At 41.0% G+C, this 23,128-nt stretch overlaps 1 protein-coding gene across 1 annotated transcript in view; it reads right to left on the bottom strand.

The window, feature by feature from the left end:
• Positions 1-219: 219 nt before the first annotated feature.
• Positions 220-23,128, bottom strand: part of LOC309554093 (P2X purinoceptor 4-like) — a 117,021-nt gene continuing 94,112 nt past the window's right edge. The window contains exons 11-12 of the mRNA XM_082255634.1: positions 13,622-13,720; positions 220-387 (exon numbers count right to left, since the gene is read on the bottom strand). Coding sequence (XP_082111760.1) covers positions 355-387; positions 13,622-13,720 — 132 coding nt within the window. The 3' untranslated portion in view covers positions 220-354. The remainder of the gene's footprint in view (positions 388-13,621; positions 13,721-23,128) is intronic.

The raw sequence follows: 23,128 nt of genomic DNA, 5'->3' as shown, positions 1-23,128 counted from the left end.
TGACAAAGGTGCCTTTTAACCAAGTGCTTATCTCTCCAAAAACAGATTTACATTTATGCTAAAAAAAGTGCTTACAAAAATAGTAAACCTTAAATCTAGCCCTTTTTGAGAACACAGAAAAACTGTATACAACCGTGATAAATAATATAATGAAATACAATTTGGACCTTTTAGAAAATTGCAGAAATTACAATAATTATACCATTTGCACACAGGCTGATGGTAAAATCACTGCCACTCAAACATGAGATCAAAGGTGACTGCAAACTGGAATGTTTTGTTCAGGAGCCCCAGTGAATGAAATACTCAAAATCACTCCTGTGTTCCAAACGGTGAACTATTCTTTTCTTCGTTTTAATGGTCTGATCCCTGTGATCCATTAATTCCCTGGAATAAAAATAATGATTACTTACATATGATATAAAAGTGACTTTGCTAGATACTTAAAAATTTAAGGCTTAACTCTAGGCAGCTACAAAAGATACAAAGAACGACGTTCATTACTACCTCAATAAAATCGTTCTAAATGCTAGACATTTACCTTAATGTATTCCCTGCATTAAGGTAAAAAATGCCCCACAGTTTTTATCAGACCCTCAACCCCCCTGTATACTCACCGGAGCCCGATCTTGATCCAGCGCTATGCCTGTCCGCAACAGCGCTCTCCTCTCTGCTCAGAGCCATTGGCTTCTGCTGCTGTCCGAGAGCAGAGAGCAGGGCTGAGGCACACTGTGCGTGTCAATTGATGCACTATCACAATAGGGTTGATGCCTTTCCAGGTGAGAGACAAGTATCCAATCTGTGCTGGGTGCACGTCCAGTCCGTGGACCAGGGAAGTAACGATTGTATAGGAAATGGTTTGACAGCACTGCAGTGTCAGCGGATAAAAAGTCTTTTATTTCTCCAAAAACATGACCGCACAATGAACAGATGCCACAAACCGCAGCCGCGTTTCACAAATCAGGTTCGCTTATTCATTGCTGAAACAAATGAATAAGTGAACCTGATTTGTGAAACACGTCTTCGTGACACTGCAGTGCTGTCAAACCATTTCCTATACAATAGATGCACACAACCTGGAGGGGGTATATTTGGTGTCTCAATATATGAGGGGGTCATTTGGTGTCTCAAGCCAACGTGGTGGGACTTTGTGGGCAAGTAATGATATAAGTCAGCAAAGTAAAAAGATTTTGGATTTATTCCATTAATCATATATTGTACATATAAACATACATATTTATAATGTGAAAATTGGTGTTTGGGTAAAGGCCCAATGTGATAAAGGTTATGAAAGAGATTCAAGCGAATCTGTGACATATGTCGTTACTTGTGACAAAGATATGGCTATTGTCTCTGTGTTTCCTGTGAAGATTCCAGGAAATAGTGGTTCACAGAGTTCATCCAAATACTGACGCGTTTCGGCTGTTTATAGCCTTTTTCAAAGATTTGTCACCCAGCTGTAATGTATAAACAATAACATTTCAGTTATTGAAGATATATGCAATTTGAGTTACAAAAGGTGATAATGAAGATATTTGTACATACATAGTTTTGTCTTTGTTTCTGCAAACCTTTTTCTCTGTGTCCTTAAAACTCTGCAGCAAGGAACCGTGGTGTACTTTGTTCTGGAAGAGTATATATTGTATACAGGTAAGGTTTAGTAGCGTACATAAACGTTATACCATGTGATTTTTGAAATATTTTCATTTACTCACAATTAAATTGCATATAAACGTTCATGTATAGGTAGCCAGGTAAGTTGCAGCATTGTCCTGTAATGATCCGTTCTAGGGAGATCATATAAGTGTTGGTTTTATGCTTTTACATCAGATGGTGGAATCAGCAGTATTTATTAGTGATTCTAGATGTTTAAATGGATCACAAGGTCCATTATAACTTACTTTTTGCCAAGTTTTGTTGAGTAAGGGGGGGGGGAGGGGAGAGAGAGGTGGTGGTTCTTCCAGCTGCCGCAGGTCCGTGTCTGTCCTGTTCCCTCTCCTTGAGGGAAGTGAGGAGAGACGCCGTCTCCCCGGCCTTTTGAAGCTGTTCGCGCATGTTCAGACTGCGCCGCACGTACTCTGCTTCATTGTCGCCGACACGGAATAGGAGACTTGAAATCATCTGACCAAAGTCAGATGGGGAAGCGTCTTGTAACCCTTTCAGGTCCCATTTTGCAGCCCCTGTCATAATAGACAACAGGGGCTTACCGTGCCGGGTGCAGAATTAAGGGGGTAGAGATGTTTGCATATTGGAACAAAGAATACATACATAGTTATATACAGACAGTTATATATATTGTTCATCATCTTTATAATTTGTACTAATAGTATGTAATATTCATAGTTTTAACAGCAGCTTAAATATGATGATAGCCAAGAATATGTACCCTCTTGGGAGATGTTTTCAGGTATATCCTAGTAGTTTTGACACACCAGAGGTGTTTTTATCGGGGATTTTTTGAGGCAGTTTATTCTATCATTATGAAGCCTAATTGGATCCTTATGTTGTTTTTTTATGGAGGTTATATGGTGATCAAGCTTTTTGATGAATAGATGAGATGTCTCCTAATTGTTATTTTAATGGTATAGGTGCTCTTGCAGGTTACCTTGGTGTATTTTAATACTATCCACTTATTACAACCTAGGTTGTTTTTAATGGGTACTGCATAGTAACCAAGATTTTCAGTGAACGGATGAGGTGTCTCCAAATCCATTTTTTTTTTAAAATGTGGGTTTTTATGTGGAAACCATACATTATTGGTTTAATCAGTTTTACCTGAAGCGAAACCTTCAAGGAATGGTCTGAGAGTTACTGCGCGCGCATCACCTAGGCGCATGTGCAGTACGGAGGTGCCACGTCATTGACAATGAAGCAGAGTACGTGCAGCGCCGTCTGCGCATGCACGAACAGCTTCAAAAGGCCGGGGAGACGGCGTCTCCCCTCACTTCCCTCAGGAAGACACGGACCTGCGGCAGCTGGAAGAACCACCTCCTCTCTCCCCCCCCCCCCCTCCCCCCTTACTCAACAAAACTTGGCAAAAGTAAGTTATAATGGACCTTGTGATCCATTTAAACATCTAGAATCACTAATAAATACTGCTGATTCCACCATCTGATGTAAAAGCATAAAAACAACACTTATATGATCTCCCTAGAACGGATCATTACAGGACAGTGCTGCAACTTACCTGGCTACCTATACATGAACGTTTATATGCAATTTAATTGTGAGTAAATGAAAATATTTCAAAAATCACATGGTATAACGTTTATATACGCTACTAAACCTTACCTGTATACAATATATACTCTTCCAGAACAAAGTACACCACGGTTCCTTGCTGCAGAGTTTTAAGGACACAGAGAAAAAGGTTTGCAGAAACAAAGACAAAACTATGTATGTACAAATATCTTCATTATCACCTTTTGTAACTCAAATTGCATATATCTTCAATAACTGAAATGTTATTGTTTATACATTACAGCTGGGTGACAAATCTTTGAAAAAGGCTATAAACAGCCGAAACGCGTCAGTATTTGGATGAACTCTGTGAACCACTATTTCCTCGAATCTTCACAGGAAACACAGAGACAATAGCCATATCTTTGTCACAAGTAACCACATATGTCACAGATTCGCTTGAATATCTTTCATAACCTTTATCACATTGGGCCTTTACCCAAGCACCAATTTTCACATTATAAATATGTATGTTTATATGTACAATATATGATTAATGGAATAAATCCAAAATCTTTTTACTTTGCTGACTTATATCATTACTTGCCCACAAAGTCCCACCACGTTGGCTTGAGACACCAAATGACCCCTATATATATACACATATATATATATATATATATATATATATATATATATATATATATATATATACACACACACACACACACACACACACACACATACATACATATATATATATATATATACACACATACATACATACATACATTATATATATATATATATATATATATATATATATTATACACACACACACACTACCTCGAGATCAAAACCCCTACCCCCTCTAGATGTACACAACCTGGCTCAGGAGCGAACATTGAGGTGCGCCCCCCCCCCCCCCCCTAGGAAATTGCTTCCCATGATTGCATACCAACGCACCACCCAGAACGTGGGCAGGGGTCCCAAGAAGGAGAAGTTTGGGGCAACTCTGTGCAATACCATTGCACAGAGCAGGTAAGTAGAACAAGTTCATAATTTTAATTAAAATAAGCTGTAAAAATAGCTTTCATCTTAATTTTTAAGTGCAAGCAGTGTAGGTACCTGAATTTGACCTAATATAAGCCTCTAGCAGTCCCTGTTCAGAAGTGCTCAGACTGGAGAAGGGGGGAAGCAGCACAAACAGCCAATCAGTTCATGTGTGGACAAGAAACGTGAAGAGAAAGCAGAGTAGCAGAAAGAGCAGCTCATCACTGTTCTGTTTCCGATTTCAATGTACAGTTAAAATACTGAAATGGGTTCAGGAAAATTGGACTTCAAAGGAAGTGGGTTGATTGATGCTGGCTATGAGAATGGGGGCATCTAGTGGTATAAAATAGTAGTGCAGAAAAAACCTCTGGACGAAAGCTGAACTTCGCAGCAAAAGCGGATTTTATATCTTTGGCCCATGTGAATTTGCACAGGATCTTACTGGCAGTATCTGAATGGAGAGCACGCTTACCGATCTCTGCACAGCTGTGTACATGGACCCATGGAACACAATACACCTCTGTGCAGGTCTGTGGAAAACCAAAAAAATGCTGTACGGATAACAAAAAGAAAAACCAAAAAAAAAAACCAAACGGATTCTACACCTCCTTAACACTGGCAAATTGAGCACTGGGCTGCGTTGGAGAGACTCCCACCCTCCTTCCATTTCACATTGGCTTGAGAAAGTGGAGGAGCTGGATAAGATGGAAAACATGGTACTATCGGCTCAAAATGAACATGAGGCCTACTCCAATAATTTGATTTATTGGAATAAGTCTGTATTCTCAGATGAGGGTAAGGCCCTTTTTGGCTCTTGCGCCCAGTGAAAGAACAAGCTTCTCCTCTAGCGTACTGCACCCACTCTTTACCAAACCCCCCCCCCCCTTTTAATTTTTTCTTACCCTCCCTTTCCACATCCCTACCCCTTCCATCCCACTACCTTATCCTGTTCATTCATAAAACATATCCTGGAGTCTTTCAGGACAAAACCTGGGGAGCGTAGCTTCACCCACTTTCCCAGGAAATTTTAACAGACAGGATACTTCCACCATGGCCTCAGTTGTAATTACGTACTTCAAGCCGTGCTGAAATGTATAAACAAAACCGCAAAAAAACAAAACAGTAAAATCACAATCAAGGGAGGGTAATAGCTGCGGTCCTGAAAGGCTCCTAGAAATACCTCTACCTCATCAGCTCAACCACCTGTCTTCCCCGCATTGTAAATTATGCTGATTTGCCACCCTATTGTTTACACTGTGTTTATGTGTATTGTATTTCAGGAGCTTGAGGACTGAAAGTCTGCTAGTTAATGGGCTAAGGTTGATTGAATCACTGTCATCTATTAGTTGCTAAGTGGAAATAGTATACAGCTTGTGTTGGTTTTTCCTTAGATATGTGAATTATATTTCTGTATACAATTTCATCTGCATATGATAATGTAATCAGGCAGCCCCTGACCTGTGTGTGGCAATCTGATCAGGAGGGGGATGTCCATGCTGTATATAAAAACTGTGTGCGTTGTTCAATAAAGGAGTTTGCTGCTTTCAGATACATACAAGCTAATTTATCAACTGTTTTTTTATGTAGGGCGGCTGGAATGTCTATGTTCAAGACTGGAGGAAGCCATATACTGACGGAAGCCCAGAAGCACAGTGTGGGTCGGCGGTTCCATTACATACCGTTAACTGTTAGTTTAAGGTTTTCCCAAACCATCTTTCAGGACAGAACCTGGAGATAAGCGAGTACTTACTCTAGGGTGGGACCACCACTTGCAGGACTTTCCTGCCAAAGAACTGCTCTGTGGGCAAAAGCAAATCCATCCTATAATGGTAAGTGAAAGTGGAAAAACTTGTCCAGGCGGCTGCTTTGCAGATTTGTTCTGTTGAAGCACAAGCTTGTTCCGCCCATGATGTTGCTGCAGGCTGGGTTGAATGGACCTCAATACCCACCTGCGATTCCAATTCTGAGGCTGTGTAAACTTCCTTAATGGCCATTCAAAGCCATCTCCCTATTGTGCTTTTGGAAGCTCCAAATCCTTTACATGGTCCTGAGTATGAATAGAGAGTTAGATTTCCTAAACTCCCTCATGATCTCAAGGTAATGCAACAAACATCTTTTAATGTCCAAACTGTGAAAAGTCTCTTCCTTAACCTCAGGACAAGATGGAGATGGGCAGAAAGTTGGCAGATTTACTGAGACCGATGAAAAACAGACGAGACTCGGCAGGGATCTTGGGTCTGTCCTCAGAACTACCCGGTCTGGAAAAATTCTCAAAAAAGGCTCAACATAGAAAGCCTGCAGCTCACTGACCCTTATAGGTGAAGTAACTGCCACTTTTTTTAAAGTCCCGATTTTGTCACGTCTTTTGGTGGTTTGGTTGCGGTTTGGTGGTTCAAATGGTCTTAATCAGACCCTGTAAAACCACTACAAATTTGGAAAATTCTTAAAATGGCACTGGTCTGGCTACAGCCCTAACGAACCTTACAACCAAAAGGGTCCATAGACAACTGTTTTTCCAAAAGAACTGATAAACTTTGCCACCTGAGCCTTTACGGTACTGGCCACTAACCCTTTCTCCATTCTGTCATGAAAAAATTAAAGGATGGAAATTATCTATTATCGCCTGAGAAACACAATTCTTTGAGGTGCACCAGGAGCTGTAGTAATTCCAAGGCTTGAAATAAATAGCCCTTGCTACTTTTTTCCTGCTGTCTAGCAATGTAGAAATCAGGCAAACCCCCTTTACTTCAGGATTTGTTCTTTAGTAACTAGGTTGCTAGCCTGAGTTGGCATAAGTTTAGATGAAGAATGTCCCTGAGTCAGATCTTCTCGCAGAGGCAACATGTGTCTAGAACCATGTTCTCTTGGGCTAAAGGGAGCCCCTAGGATTAGGCTTCTGGCTTGCTCCTGAAATTTTTTGAGCACTATAGGGATCATTTGAAAAGGGGGAAAAGTGTAACACCAAACAGAAGGTCCAAGGCTGTGCTAACATGTTCAAACCCTCCAATTGGGCATCCCTGTTCATTGAAAAATAAAGTGGTACCTATGTATTTGCATGAGTCCCAAACAAGTCGACTTGCGGAACTCCCCCACCTGTTTACAATTATCTGAAAGATTTCAGGGTCCATTCTAATTCCTGAACTTTCTTCCTGCTCACGAAATCCACTACTTGATTCACACTGCCTTCTAGATTTATGGCTGACAAGGATGCCAGATTGTCCTCCGCCCATAACAAGATCTGGAGTAGGGATAGACCGATTATCGGCGGCCGATATGCACTTTACCCGATACATTGGTATCGGCCCCGGAACTGGCCGATATTTTTGTGATGTCATTCTGTCTTCTTAGGCCGCCTCCCTCGCCTTGGACAGCCTCGTCTGGACTAGTCTCGCGGGAGTGTATCACAGCCATACACCCACCCACAGCAGCCGGTGCCAGCCAGCCAGCCACCCACAGGCCCTGTACCAGCAGCCAGCCACAGGCACTGTACCTGCCAGCCACAGGCACTGTACCTGCCAGCCACCGGCACTGTACCTGCCAGCCACCCACAGCCTCTGTGCCAGCCACAAACCCACCACAGGGTGCCAGCCAGCCACCCACCCACCACAGGGTGCCAGAAGAGCCAGCCACCAACAACAGGGTGCCAGCCACCCACAGGGCCTGTACCAGCCAGCCAGACACCCACCACAGGGTGCCAGACAGCCAGCCATTAAGCATTAAACAAAAATTAACATGTTCAGTACCAGATGGGTGTCAAAAATTGACTTTATTTTTCAAAACTTTAAATGAACAAAATATCGGGCCATATCGGCCGATACCGATATGTTGTGATCAAAATATTGGTATCAGCCCTGAAAAAACCATATCGGTCTATCCCTAATCGGGAGAGCTAGGGTTAGGAGAACCCTGCTCCTTGTGCCTCCATGCTTTGAGACATAGGCTACTGCCGTAGTATTTTTAGATGGAACGTGAACATGTTGGCCTCTGATCAATAAAGCTGGAATAGCTAAAGCCCTAGCAGAATGGCCCTCAGCTCCCTCCAGTTGGAGGATCTCTTGGCCTTTATATCTGACCAAGATCCTTGGATTATCTGACCCTCGAGATGCGCTCCCCATTCCCAAGAGCTTGCGTCTGTAGTTGGCCTACTTGTAACTGGAAATATTCAGAACAAACCCTACGTTAAATTGGTCTGATTCCTTAACCATCATAATTTCCACCTGACCTGAGAGGAAATTGTGATCTGCTTTTCCAATGATTCCCAGCATTCTAATTCTGTAGAATGGTCTGCTGAAGCTCCCTCCAATGGAGGCGGGCCCACTGAACAGCTGGGATTGAGGCTGTAAGGAGGCCCAATTTTGACATGGCCAATCGAACCGTAACTGGCAAGCTTGTCTGAACCTGCTTCACAGCGGTCAGAACTTTGGTGGTCACTTTTTCTTCTAGGAGAAAATGTTTTTATTTAGTCGAATCAATGGTGTAACCCAAAAATCCTATGATCTAGGAAGGGACCAGTTTCTCCGTATTCAGAAGCCATCCCAAACTTTCCAAGTGACTGTCTGTTCTCTGTAAGCTTGCCAACAACAGGTCTTTCGAGTTGGCAAACAGGAAGAGATAGTCCAGATAAGGCACGATTTAAACTCCCTGCATCCTGAGCGGTGCCAAAGCTTCCCCGATCATTTTGGTAAAGATCCTCGGAGCAGAGGACAGTTCGAAAGGGAGGGCTCTGATCTGAAGTTGCAAAATTGTGTCCCCTGCTTTGATTGCTAAACACAGATTTTTGGAATGCTAGTTAGATAGGGACGTGCAGGTAAGCATCCCTGAGATCTATAGATACTAGGAAGCACCCTGTGGAAAGAAGTTTTCTTTCCAAGAAAATCGTATCAGTTCAGAACTTTTTGTAACAAATGAATCTGTTCAATATCTTTAGGTTTAAGATCAAATAAAATCTCCCTAATGTCTTTTTGACTAGGAACACGTGTGAATAGAACCCTTGTCCTTCCTCTCCATGGGGCACTGGAATGATCACTTCCTGCTGCAAAAGTTCCTGCAAGACAGACATCATTGCCAGGGATTTTTCTTAACCTCTGGGTACTTGAGTCACACAAAAATGATTTGGAGGGGTTTCTGAGAATTCTAGTCTGTAATCTTGGGAAGTCACATTGAGGACAAACAGACTGGTCGGTGTAGTCCTTCACAGCGGGAGAAAGGAAAGGATTGTAGCCTTCCTCCCAGAGTCAGAAAACCATCCCTGGCTTTTGGCTGACTGGTTAGGAGGTCTGAGCAAAACCCCTGTTTTGCCTTGAACGCTGAGGATTCCAAGGTCTCTTGTGACCCGATTCTTTAGAACCCTGGGCTTGCTGAAAAGAACGAAAATTATTTTAAACCGGGAGTGCCGCCTTTTTTTTTTGCCAGAAAGGCTTTCTTTTTGTCTGCTGTTCTTCTGTCCAAGATGGTGTCAAGGTCAGGGCCAAACAAAAGATCCCCGTTAAACGGAAGACCACCAAGATTCACTTTGAGGCCAAGTTTCCAGACCACGCTTTTACCCAAAATGCGCTGCGAGCTGAGTTCACTAAGAACGAAGACCTAGCAGACATTCTGAGGGATTTCGCAGAGGCATCTGCCATGTACTCAACTGCATCCGGTAAATCATGTAATGTATCAAGCAGATCCTCCCGGGAAGTTCCGGCCTCAATATGCACTCTCAGTGCTCCAGATTTAGCTGTCTTGAGGTTGGCTAAAGTGGAGTACCATGTCAAGGGAGTCCGCTCTTATCCATGGCATCTTTTAGGACACCCATACCCAAATATGCTTCTAACCTGGGCCTTTTGTTCCACAGTTGAGAATCATCCTCATCAAAAAGGAATCTTTTTTTAAGCGATCTAGAGAAAAAAAGGGGCCCTCTCAGGGTATCGCCATTCCCTTTTAACAACCTCAGGCAGGACCTTGTGTACTGGAAACACATGGTGCTCGACTTTATGCAGGCCCTGGTACATTTTATCATGAAGCGATAACTGGGCTTTATACTCTTAAATGTTGAGGGTAGTATTGATGATTTTCAACAAGTCGTTCACCTCTTCCAAGGACAGCCTGTATCAAGAGGGAGTCTTATCCTTCTCTTCTCTCTTCCCCATCGGATTCTCCTGGGGAGTCACCCCTCTCTTCCTCTGAATCACTAGCCTCTTTAGGAGCAGAAGACGACGGAAGAGGATTGGATGCTAAATTATGCTGACTGTTTAGCTGTTCCCCAGGACGTTAATCCAGATAAGAACGAAAAGACTGAAAAGAGGTGAGACGCTTACTACACTGAGTTGAAGAAGCAGATGGCAAAGTCTCCTATTTAACCAAGTCTGCTATACAAGCCTTACATAAAAGGCTTGGTCCAAGAGTCCCCAAAGGCGGTGACATTTGTTTTTTGGAGGGGGGAGAAGAGTGCTTGGCCTTTACGATGGCTTTCACCTGCAAGAAACCAAGCAAACAGACAACAGCATAATCTATGTAGAAACAGTGTCCGCCCCCCCCCCCGCAGACCACCTAGCAGCAGTCAACAGTGTACAAACAACACAGTAAAATAATACCATCCTATCATACTCTCCAGAGAAAAGACCTAGGGAGTGTGATGCAGGCTCCTCTCCTTCCCTCTATCCCAGAGGAGGAGAAGAGAGAACAAAAACAGCCTATAAGAAAAGCCGGGAGCCTCTGCCCCTGCTTACCGGCTGTGTTTGAAAGTTCCTGGTCCTTTCGCTGCTGCGAGGACCAGAAATGACACCAAAGGCCCACTCCTTCCTCTTGCGTCCCAGCAACCGAAAGCCGCGGCTCTCCGCTGGAAGTCCTGCCTTGCTGGAAATGACATCACCTGGAATATGCGGAAGCTCAGGGAGCCAGCATGCCGTTCATGGACCCCTGCCACTAGCCGTCTTAGGCACGGGACACACACAGAATTTTTTTTCAGCTAATAGTGCTAATAGGCTATGCATTTTGATGAGGTTATTTTTGGTTCTTTGAAGCTGAGCAGGTAGCTAGCTTATCTCACATCTGTCACACATAAGCGATTTTACGTGACAAAATATAACTGTTTAGCTGGTCTTGGAATCCAGACACCCCTACCAAAACAGCAGTCATTGTTCTATATTTGGTCATCAATCTGCTCCAGTCTGTCACTGAACAATGAAGCAGTAGCCCGCTTCTTCTCCAAGCATGTTCATGGTGTTGACTGGTAGTACTATACAAAGTAGCACAGCCCTAACTAGCACCTTGTCCTGGCCTCTCACAGACCATTTCTAAGTGCATAGTTTCATTGAATATCAGTATATTTTTTTTTTATTAACATCTGCCCGAAGTTCAACCTTAAAAGTGGAGCTTCACCCTACCCAACAAGCATGCCACTATTAGTAGCTAATTTTTTTTTAGCAGTATCTGCCACTTCCGATTTATGTCATCCAACAGGGACCTGTTGACTCCTGGGATATCGGTGTCATCAGTTCCAAAAATCAATGGTTATCCTCTGCTTCTGCCATTGCACTATTTCAAAACAAGGAATGAAGCAATGCCAGGCGGAGTTAGGCACCTGGTGGGTGTTCGCTGCTTTTGTGTTGCCTGTTTACAAGTTGCTATAACAGGGAGGGAACATCCGCCAACATTGCTATGGCAACTTCCAACACTGCTATGGCAACAACTTGTAAACAGTGTGCGCCATGCGAGGATACTGTACATGCGTGAAATCATGATCTGCATGCTGAGTAGTTAGCTGCACAAAATACAGAAAGAGAAAAGCGGGTGGCTTCAGATGCCAGTAGAGGATTTGGCCACGCCAGCCATTGTGCAGGAACATTTTGGGTAGAGATTTAAATATACACACAACCATAACATACTGAGCAATACCTAAAGTTAGAAGAGCGATCATTAACAATCAGGGACACATATTTTGTTAAATATGTTCTGGCAGACTGTAGCTCCTTTTTAAATTGTAGATGCAAGTGATGTGTACTAACAATCCGTGATCTGTTAATGCCACCCAAGAGTTACTGCACCTTTACTCTATTTATCTTTCCTGATACCTGCAGCCCCACCTGTTACTTCTAAGAGAGGTTTCATGCTTGGGGTGCACCAGCTGTCAGAGGTCATAGCCATTGTCTTTTGACAGATTTCAGGTGAAAAGGCAGCAAAGGGAGGAGGGGGAGAATGTGTGAGGCAGAGTAGGGCTGCATTCACACCTGAGCGTAGCGTCGGTTTTCCGGCTTTTCTATGCACGATTTTGGCGCATTTTTATACAGTGTTTTTGAGCTTTGGCTTTTTTTATTTGCTAATCGAAAAAACTATTGTCTGCTGCTAGTTTTTTCAGCTTTTAATATTATTCAGTTTGGGTTAGGGTAAGGGGTTAGAGTGAAATTTAGGTACTACTGTAAAATAAATACACAATAAAAATAAATACAATACTATGTAATAAAGAAATATTTAACCCTTAACAATTATTATAAATGTATATTTTTGGTTCGGGTTTGGGTGTTTATTATTTTATTTATGATGATATAGTTTGTGTATTTGACATTTATCTATTAGGATTGTTTGCATTTCAGCAGAAAATCGCGCAAAAGCGCACAAAAACATGTAAATCATGCACTTTCATTAATTTCCATGGAAATAAAAACACACTGAAAAATATGCAATCTGCTGCAATTTGAGCTACAAAAAAAAAGCTCCAAAATTTTTTTTGGCTTCAGGTGACTGGGAGTGAAGATGTGAACCATCTACATAGAGAATACATTTTTTTTTTTTCCTCCAGCGTTTTGGAGCTTAAAGCTACAAAACGCATGGTGTGAATAGGGCCAAAAGGGAAGCTGAAACTCAAGTAAACAAAAGGGTGCCTGGGGAGGACTATATTGAATCGCTGGACACCTTTAATTTGATTTCAAGATGGTGTTCCCAGAACCCCAAAATACTACAAAATAATTTCCCCACAATGGGAAATAAGGGTGCACTACAGTAACTGATAGGCTTTTATCTGCAAATTTCAATTGTGTTGGAAAGACAGTATCTACTAAGCATGGTCATTTAGCTACATTAGCCAAGCAGACTTCTCCATGTTGTATGGAATGCATTATCAAGCTACTTGTGCCAATGGTTATAAGTTCTTATGCAGAAACAACAAGAGGGAACATGATGAAATAATTCTGTATGGCTCTAGTAGATTCTTCACAAGAATATATATTAGGACTGATGACCAAAGTGTCTCAGTTATCAGCCAAGCCCCCGTTCAGTAAGGAAATTGTGGGGTCTCTGGTAGTAAGGATTCTGGAGCAGTGTCTCTATGGTACTCTATGATCATTAGAAGTATTATCTATCATATTAAATAAAAAGAAAATTAAAATCTAACAAAAAGGAAGGTTCTTACCAGCTCCTCGTAATCTTCTACATGTTTATATTTTTTCTCTCTGTAATAATACCTTTTCTTAAAGAAGTGGAAGACAATGATATCACATAACACAGTGGCCTAAATAGAAAAAAATAAAAATTATTTAATAATGGAGAAAAATAGAAGCTGTGAAGGAAACCAGTCACATAATACCAGTGTGAGAGACCTGAGAAAAAAAAAAGTTATTTTTGTTTAATAAATTCCCATGTACAGGGAAAGGGGGCTCTTTACATGTTGAATTTTGTATGGATTCTAAAGATGTAACCACAGCTGCTTCAGAGGCAGTGCAGACTTTGCCATTGGCCAGTACCAACAAATCATGTATTGTGGCCAGCTGAGATGCTGGGTAATATAAAAAGTTGGGAAAAGGCTAGAGTTACTAAGTATTTAGTTTTGTTCAATTATTTCCATGCTGCATACTAAATACACTAGATATCACTTTAAATTGACACTAAACATCAGTTTAGTCAGTGACATTCTAAAGTGTCACTGACTTTGTTAGAGGGTAGCTATATTCATTCTTCATGGTCCCTATATATATACACATATATATACATATATATATACATACACACACACACACACAGCTGTAAGAAAAAGTATGTGAACCCTTTGGACAATCACAGTCTGCTTAAACTAATAACACACAAAGAATGAAATGTTTTAGAAAATAATTAATTGTAAAAAGAAGGAAAACAAAATTGAATAAAATAAATGAAAATATAAAAAATCTTAAAGAGGATTTAGAGCCATACATTAATTCTAATGAATATAAGGAGAAGTACAAACATCTGAAAGAATTTTTGGACAAATTGGATAGGGACACAACAAAAGAAAATAAAGAAATACCAGAGAGACATAGGAGATTATAATAAAAATCTGGTCTATAAGTGGCAAGAGATCAAAGTAGAAACTAACACTATGTCCAGATCTTCATCTATGGAGAGGGATATCTATCCGAATCAAGGGGCATCTACCCCCACTCCGCAAGAGGAACTTAACCGCTTCCATACAGAGCAGTTAGACCCCCTTCCTGCCCAGACCAATTTTCACCTTTCAGCACTCTCACACTTTGAATGACAATTGCTCAGTCATGCTACACTGTAACCAAACAAAATTTTTATCATTTTTTTCACACAAATAGAGCTTTCTTTTGGTGGTATTTGATCACAACTGGGGTTTTTTTTTCCGTGATGTAAGCAAAAAAAGAGCAAAAATTTTGAAAAAAAACACACACTTTTTTTTTAGTTTCTATTATAAAATTTTGCAAAAAATTATTTTTTCTTCATACATTTGGGCCAAAATTTATACTTCTACATATCTCTGGTAAAATTAACCCAAATTAGTGTATATTATTTAGTCTGTGTGAAAGTTATTGAGTCTAGAAGCTATGGTACCAATTACTGAAAATTGATCACACCAGATGTACTGACGGCCTATCTCCTTTCTTGAGGCCCTGAAATGTCAGGATAGTACATATACCCCCCAAATGACCCCTTTTTGTAAAGTAGACAGTCCAAGGTACTTAGTAAGAGGCATGGTGAGTTTTTTGAAGTTATAATTTTTTCCCACAATTCTTTGGAATATGAAGAAAAACATTTTTTTTCTTTTTTTTCCAAAAACGTTGTCAATTTATAAGCTATTTCTAACACATAGCATGTACACAGCAAAAATGACACCCCAAAATGCATTCTGCTACTCCTTCTGAATATGGTGATACCACATGTGTGAGACTTTTACATAGCCTGGCCACAAAAAGAGACTCCACGTCCAAGTAGCACCATAAGGCGTTTTAGGAGCATAAATACACATAAAACTTTCTTACTACCTATCACACTTTTCAAGGCCCTAGAGCACCAATAGAATGGAAAAGTCCACAAAATGACCCTATTTTGGAAAGCAAAACACTCCAACGTATATTCTATGAGGCATTATGAGTCCTTTGAACATGTAATTTTTTTCCACAAGTTTTTGGAAAATGTGGGAAAAAAAATAAAATTTTTTTTTTTTTTTTTTTTTTTAAACAAAGTTGTCAATTTATAGGATATTCCTAACACATAGCAAAAATGACACTCCAAAATACATTCTGCCACTCCTCCTGAGTATGGCAATACCACATGTGTGAGACTTTTTCACAGCCTAGCCATATAGAGGGGCCCAACATCAAAGGAGCATCATCATGCCTCCTAGCCACTTGCCTAGGCCTATTTTTGACATTTGGTGTTTACAAGCTAAAATCAGTTGTTTTTGCTAGAAAACTACTTAGAACCCCAAAACATTATATATTTTTTTTTAGCAGAGACCCTAGAGAATAAAATGGAGATTATTGCAATATTTTTATCACACTGTATTTGCGCAGCGGTCTTCCAAACGCAATTTTTTGTAAAAAAATCACTTTTTTGAATAAAAAAATAAGAAACCAGTAAAGTTAGCCCAATTTTTTCCATAATGTGAAAGATAATGTTACGCCGAGTAAATAGATGCCCAACATGTCATGCTTCAAAATTGCGCACGCTCACAGATTGGTGACAAACTTTGGTACTTAAAAATCCCCATAGGCGACACTTTAAAAATTTCTACAGGTTGCTATTTTAGAGTTACAGAGGAGGTCTAGAGCTCAAATTATTGCTCTTGCTCTAACGATCGCGACGATACCTCACATGTGTAGTTTGAACACTGTTTACATATGTAGGCGGGGTTTCCGTGTGCGTTCGCTTCTGCGCGCGAGCTCACGGGGACAGGGCGCTTTAATTTTTTTTTTTACTATTTATTTTATTATTTTTACACTGTTTTTTAAAAAAAAAAAAAAAAATTGATCATTTTTATTTCTATTACAAGAAATGTAAACATTACTTGTAATAGAAAAAGGCGCGACAGGACCTCTTTTTTGTGAGATCTGGGGTCAAAAAGTCCTCAGATCTCACAAGTACACTAAAAGATAAAAAAAAAAAAAAATTAAATAAAATGAAAAAAAAAAAAAAAAAAGGGACCTTTAAACTGGTTGCTAGGCAACGACGTTTGCCGTAGCTCCGGTCCTCCAAGACCATAGAGTCGAGTGAGGGCAAGCTTGCCCTCACTCGACATCCTGTCTGTGAGGATCTGGGACCGGATCGTTTTCCCCGCTGCCGGCGGGTCCGGTAAGCGGGGAAAATGACCAGAATGCAGCGGGAGGGGGGGGGCACCTCTTCCGCCACCCCGGAAGGGTCATCCCGCAGCGAATCCGCCGCTGGGACCACCCTTATCGGAAAGCCAACCGTCCACCGTTTAATAAAATACCAGGGTTATGGCAGCTATCTGCTGCCATAACACCGGTATTTAGGTTTAAACGGAGGACGTATATAAACCTTTTTGGACTTAGACATGGTGGCTGTATGAAGGGAGACAGGTACTCGGGTACTTTGCTGGGCAGGTGACAGGTACTCTGGTACTGATGAGCAAGTGGCAGGTACTCGAGTACTCCGATAGGCAGGTGACAGGTACTCGGGTACTCTTATGGGCAGGTGACAGGCAGGTGATAGGTACTGATGAGTAGTACTGATAGGTGATACTGATACTGTACTGATGGGTACAGATGATCAGTACTGATAGGTGATAGGTACTGATGGGTACTGATGAGTAGTGATGGGTACTGATGAGCAGGTGGCAAGTACTCAGGTACTTCAGGTGTCAGGTACTCTGATGAGCAGGTGGAAGGTACTCTGATGGGTAGGTGACAGGTACTCGGGTACTCCGATAACGGGTACTCGGGTACTCCGGTGATGGGTACTCAAAGTACCAGAGTACCCGTCACCAGAGTACCAGGGTACCTGTCACCAGAGTACCCGGGTACCTGTCATCAGAGTACCCGAGTACCTGTCATCAGAGTACCCGAGTACCTGTCATCAGAGTACCCGAGTACCTGTCATCAGCCCATCAGAGTACCCGAGTACCTGTCATCAGAGTACCTGATGGGCTGATGACAGGTACTCGGGTACTTTGATGGGCTAGTGACAGGTGCTCTTTATTGGGGGGGGCAATCAGTGTGGTTGTGGTGCACTGTACTTGGTAACTAGCTGTTACCACAATCTCCTCCTCACACAGGATCAGTCTGTTGACATTTGTGACCGGCTGTGATTGGACACAGCCGGTCACGTGGTAAAGAGCCAATTTCATTGGCTCTTTACCTAGATCGGGGATGGGCTCTGTCCAAGGGACGAGCCGCGTCCCCGATCACCGGGGGGCGCGCATTGAGGAAGGAACGAGCGGCTCGCGCTGGAGCCGCTCATGTGATCGGCTGTGATTGACACAGCCGATCACATAGTAAACAGCCAATTTCATTGGCTGTTTACCTTGATCGGGGTTGGGCTCAGTCCGAGGGACGAGCCTCACCCCCGATCGACGCGCTGCGCGCCCCCGGGGGCGCGCAGTAGCGGCGAGACCGGGCGGACGTCATATGACGGCCGCCCGGATCGAGAAAGGATTCCTGCCAACGTCATTTTATAATGGCGCGGTAGGGAAGGGGTTAAGCATCAACTCCCCACCCCCAGATCTACGGGGGGTCCAAAACCACAGAGAACACCATATATGCAAAAGGGAAAAACACAGGTCTGGACCATCATCCAATCCACCTGTGAGGTATAACATACCAACCCATAATTCATTTCAACCTCTTGAAAATACACAACAAGGATATTATACTCCGGAAAGACCACAGTTTCGGGATTTTCACGGATGGGAAAACAGGGAACCCCCTGTATGGAACGGCTACAGGAACCGTATTATCATCGTCCGACTCGTGGGAATCGGGGTTGGAACCAAGGTTGGAATCAACCCTACTATGGCAGAGGAAGGGGGGGGGCAGGAGGACATTGGCAGTCCCAACCCCCACCACCCCAGCAGGGCTACCAACCATACTACCAGAATCAACCCAGTTACCACCCTGTGTACAGTTTAGGTGGGTGATGCGCTTCAGAAGTGGATATAAAGTAAAAGTATAATAAATATATAAACTGGCGTGGTAAAAAGTGTTCTAGTGATAAAAAGTGTTGATGCTGGTTAATAAAAGGTGATCCAATACTTCATATATATCTCCTATATATATATCAATATAAGTAAACTATTCCAGTTATCTTCTATACAATAAAGTGCTGAGTGTTTATACTTTCCTAAAAGGTATCACTAAATAAACCGTAGACAAGATAAAAATAAAGATACTTCAAAAAAAGATACAAAGTGCTGTGTGCTCATTTGCTTAGATAAAAAATAAATAAATAAATAAATAAAGTGCTGTGTTTATAGTGTCCATATATATAGAAATCCAAAATCAGGTGTCATTCCCTTCGATATCATTAAATAAAACAAGGTGCTCTCATGCAGAGTATGGGTGTTGTGACTTGTTGCCTCCACCAGGTGTCACATCTGTGTGCTCTATATTCTCACCTCAATAAGGTGTATATTGCGCCTGTATACAAAACTTAGCCTCCGAATATCATATAGGCTTTACTTATTCCGGTATCTTGCTCCACCTCCAAGTGTTTCCTGTCCTGTCCTGTTTAATATTTTGGGGTGCATACACTTTCCGTCCTTAATTCCATATCGTGACCTCGGGCTGTGATGTATACTTAGATTTTCCAGTCTCTTGTAGCAGGGTATCATGCCTTAGGTCCTGCCAACCCTTTGGATCATTTGAGAGCTTTCCTTTTTATTAGCTCAAATTGTAATGAGAAATGCAGGCTTTGAGGCAAAACAAGGTATTCTGGCTTGCAACCACCCTCCCCCCCGAAAAGAACAAGAGGGGGCAAGAGACGCAGAGGATGCAGAGGTGGCAGGGGCAAAAAGAAAAAGGGCCCAATAGGCCTGGGAATTTTCAACTTGAGCGGAGTTGTATTCTCAGAAAAAGAATTACAAGTACTAGATATGGGATTAAAATATGCCCCTGACCAGCTTTTAGACCCTTTTAATGTGTTCGTGGACATACAAAAATTTGTGAGGAAAATATAAAAAAACATTATTTAAATAAACCGGATTTTAAAGTTTTTAACAGTGATAAATATGTGAAAAGTGGATTGAAGAACAAATCCACGTTTAATCCTAAATGTGGAAACAATCATTTTGTGGATACTTTCAAATCAATGGTAGAACAAGATCTGAAAACGCTTAAAAGAAAATGGTATAAACCAAAAGAGAATATCAAAATGGGGATACGGGAATTGGAACAGAGAAAGAATGTCGTTATCCGCCCCGCGGACAAAAGGGGGGGGGGGGCATTGTAATCCTCAGAAAAGAAGATTACTACGAAGAACTGAATAAATTAGTACATGACGAGGAAACCTACACGAAACTTAAGAGTAATCCTTTAAATAAATACAGAAAGAAATGCAAGAAATATCTAAAAAGGGCACACAAAAGGGGAATACTTACCAATAAAGAATATCGTTATTAACTCCCCGAGGCCCCCAGAATACGTTATTTATCAACTCCCAAAGGTCCACAAGAATCACGAAAAGCCTCCGGGTAGACCCATAATCAGTGGGATAGACTCCCTTTTCTCACGCATAGGAGAATACCTGGATATCTATTTGAAACCTTTGGTCACACAGTATCCATCTCACCTTCGAGATAGTAAACATCTCATAAAATTGATAAACGCACACACATGGGAAGATGACATTTTAGCAACCATAGACGTTGAATCTTTATATACAGACATCGAACAAGAAGATGCCTTATCAGCTATCAAGTGGGCCCTGGAGGACCAACTAGACTTCGAATTGGAACAAAAAATTTATTCTAAAACTTGAAGATGGCAATGAAAAGTAATTATTTTTGTCACCAGGGAGAATATTATCGTCAACACAAAGGAGTTGCCATGGGAGCCCGTTATGCTCCAAGTGTAGCTAATCTTTTTTTAAGTGGGAAAACGAGGAAATCTATGGAAAAAAACTAGATGAACTGGTGATGTACCGAAGGTATATAGATGACGTGTTCATCGTATGGAAAGGCTCGGAAGAAACTTTAAAAGAATATATAGAAGAAATGAACAAAAATAATTATAAGATAAAATTCAGCAGGACATGGGATAGGAATGAAATACATTATCTTGATCTTACAATTTTTAAGGGAGAAAAAAGGACTATGCACTAAAACGCACTTTAAGCCCACAGATAGAAATGGGTACATCCCCACCCACAGTGGACATCATCCTGGTTGGATAAGAGGAATACCCAAGGGACAACTTATGCGTCTAAAGAGAAATTGTAGCAATGAACAAGATTTTATCACCCAATCGGATATGATTATAAACAGGTTTCAAGAAAAAGGATATAAAGGAAATGCATTGCTCAAAATCAGGGAAGATGTTATAAATATGGATAGAGAAATGCTGCTAAGAGATAAACCAAAGGACATAAAGGATTACTCTTTGAATTTTATTACACAATATAATGTAAGATACAAGGAAGTGGAAGATATTATAAAAAAGCACTGGCACCTCCTTCTGAGGGATGAAAAGTTAAGGGAGGTCATTCCGAACTATTCCAAGTTTATATACCGGAGAGGACCTAATCTTAGGGACAAATTGGTGAAGAATGTACCAGATCCCCCAAAACGACTTAACTTTTCTAGAATACAAAGGCTTTTATTCGTGTGGAAGGTGTAAACCTTGTAGAACTGTGAAAACCAGGAAACGTCAAGTACTTGAATTCCAATCCAATGTGACCAAAAAGAAATATAATATAAAGAAATTAATCACATGTAAAAGCACACGTCACCTATCTTCTTACCTGCCCCTGTGGGCTACAGTATGTAGGTCGCACCACTAGAGAACTTAGGGTACGTATTGGGGAGCATATTGCTAATATTAGGAAAGGATTTAGAAAGCACAGTGTATCCCTACATTTTAGAATGGTACACAATAGAGACCCTACTTTTCTATCTTTCCAAGGCATTGATAGAATTAACCAAAATTGGAGGGGAAATAAAATGCGAATCGCAGTATCCCAAAACGAATCCAGGTGGATTTACGAATTGTCTACCCTGCAGCCTAAGGGTATGAACATTGACATGGACATTAACTGTTTTATATCAAATCCATAACTTAGAATAAATGTTTGGAAAAGGGATAAAAATATATATTTATTCACACCTATCTTTGTGTCTATACAAAAGGGGTTTGACTCGCAAATTTATTATGCTAAATTATAATTATTAATTTTATTTAGCATACAACATAATATAAGTCTAAGTAGTTTTTAAAGTTTTTAAAGTAAATTTTAAAATAAATATTTAATTATAAATAACCACATTTGTATGTCCACGAATATTTTAAAAATAATATTTAATTATATATCACGCCACCCCTTATTAATTATCTATATTAATTATCCATATTTATTGATGTAGTATTTTAATCTTATTTAATAAAAGTATTTTTAATATTTAGAGGAAATAGACCCATATATATTTATTTGCAATTATAATTAATAAGAGTTCCAGGCATCGTAAGGCATGATATAAATATGTATTGAGATATGCCTATGATAGATAACTGATGGTACGATATTATGCAAATGTATAAGTATGAAGTCCGAATTAAGGATAGTTCTGTATTATGGTATAATTTGCAATATAGGAATAATAAAGTTCATTAATGTAGAATTATTGGTGTGGGGACACGGACTTGCGTCCAGTTCCGGGTAGAAAATATGGGCGGAGTGGAGAGCGGCAGCTCCAATATAAAAGATCTGGGCCAGACGTGAGACTCCACCTCTGAAGACGTCTAGCCAATGATGAAACGCATTAGATGGAATGTCATACGGGCTCTAGTGGAACGCAAGCCGGAACTACCGCTCTCTCGTCACATGCATGACGGTCCTGTTTGCTTGTTTTTTTGGATTTTATGGACTATTTTTTCACGTTTGCCTCACCAGTTGGTTTTTTATTAAGCCTTTGATGTGTTTATCACCTGCTTTTATCATCTCACTGGGACTGTATATACATTTTTTTTTGGAGTGTACGGCGTGTGTGCAATATTAAAACCATTTGAAAACAATACTGCACTATCCGGCTCTTATTCCCTTGTTATACACCCGTGATTGGAGGTGATCTGCAGGGGGAGCTTTATCCCAAGGAGGCGTATTGTGGCTGGAGGAGATATACCTGTGTTTGAAGCCTAATCGTAGTGGAGTGGTACTGCAGAGGGACGGCTTCTATCTCCAGGGGGAGCGAACCCGGACCTGGAGAGGATCTTTTCAAGCACGAATGGTCCTAATGCCGTAAGGCTTATAGGACCCACACCGTCTGGTGAATTTGCAATTTATATATTTCCACGGTGAAGGGATATCTAGGGAAGAAAAGGAAGAAGCACTTGCACCTTATGCAATATTTTTTTGGACTGTTCACCTTAATATTTCACAGAGTTTATCATTTTCATCACTAATATTCAGTGTGGTGGATATTTTGTTACGAGGACTGTTTTTATCATATATATATTTCTTTGTGCACATGAAT

The sequence above is a fragment of the Pelophylax lessonae genome (assembly GCF_965119305.1).
Source record: "Pelophylax lessonae genome assembly, chromosome: 1".
Lineage (NCBI taxonomy): Eukaryota > Metazoa > Chordata > Amphibia > Anura > Ranidae > Pelophylax > Pelophylax lessonae.
Note: the sequence above shows the minus strand (reverse complement) of the source record. Positions and strands in the feature narration are given on the sequence as shown.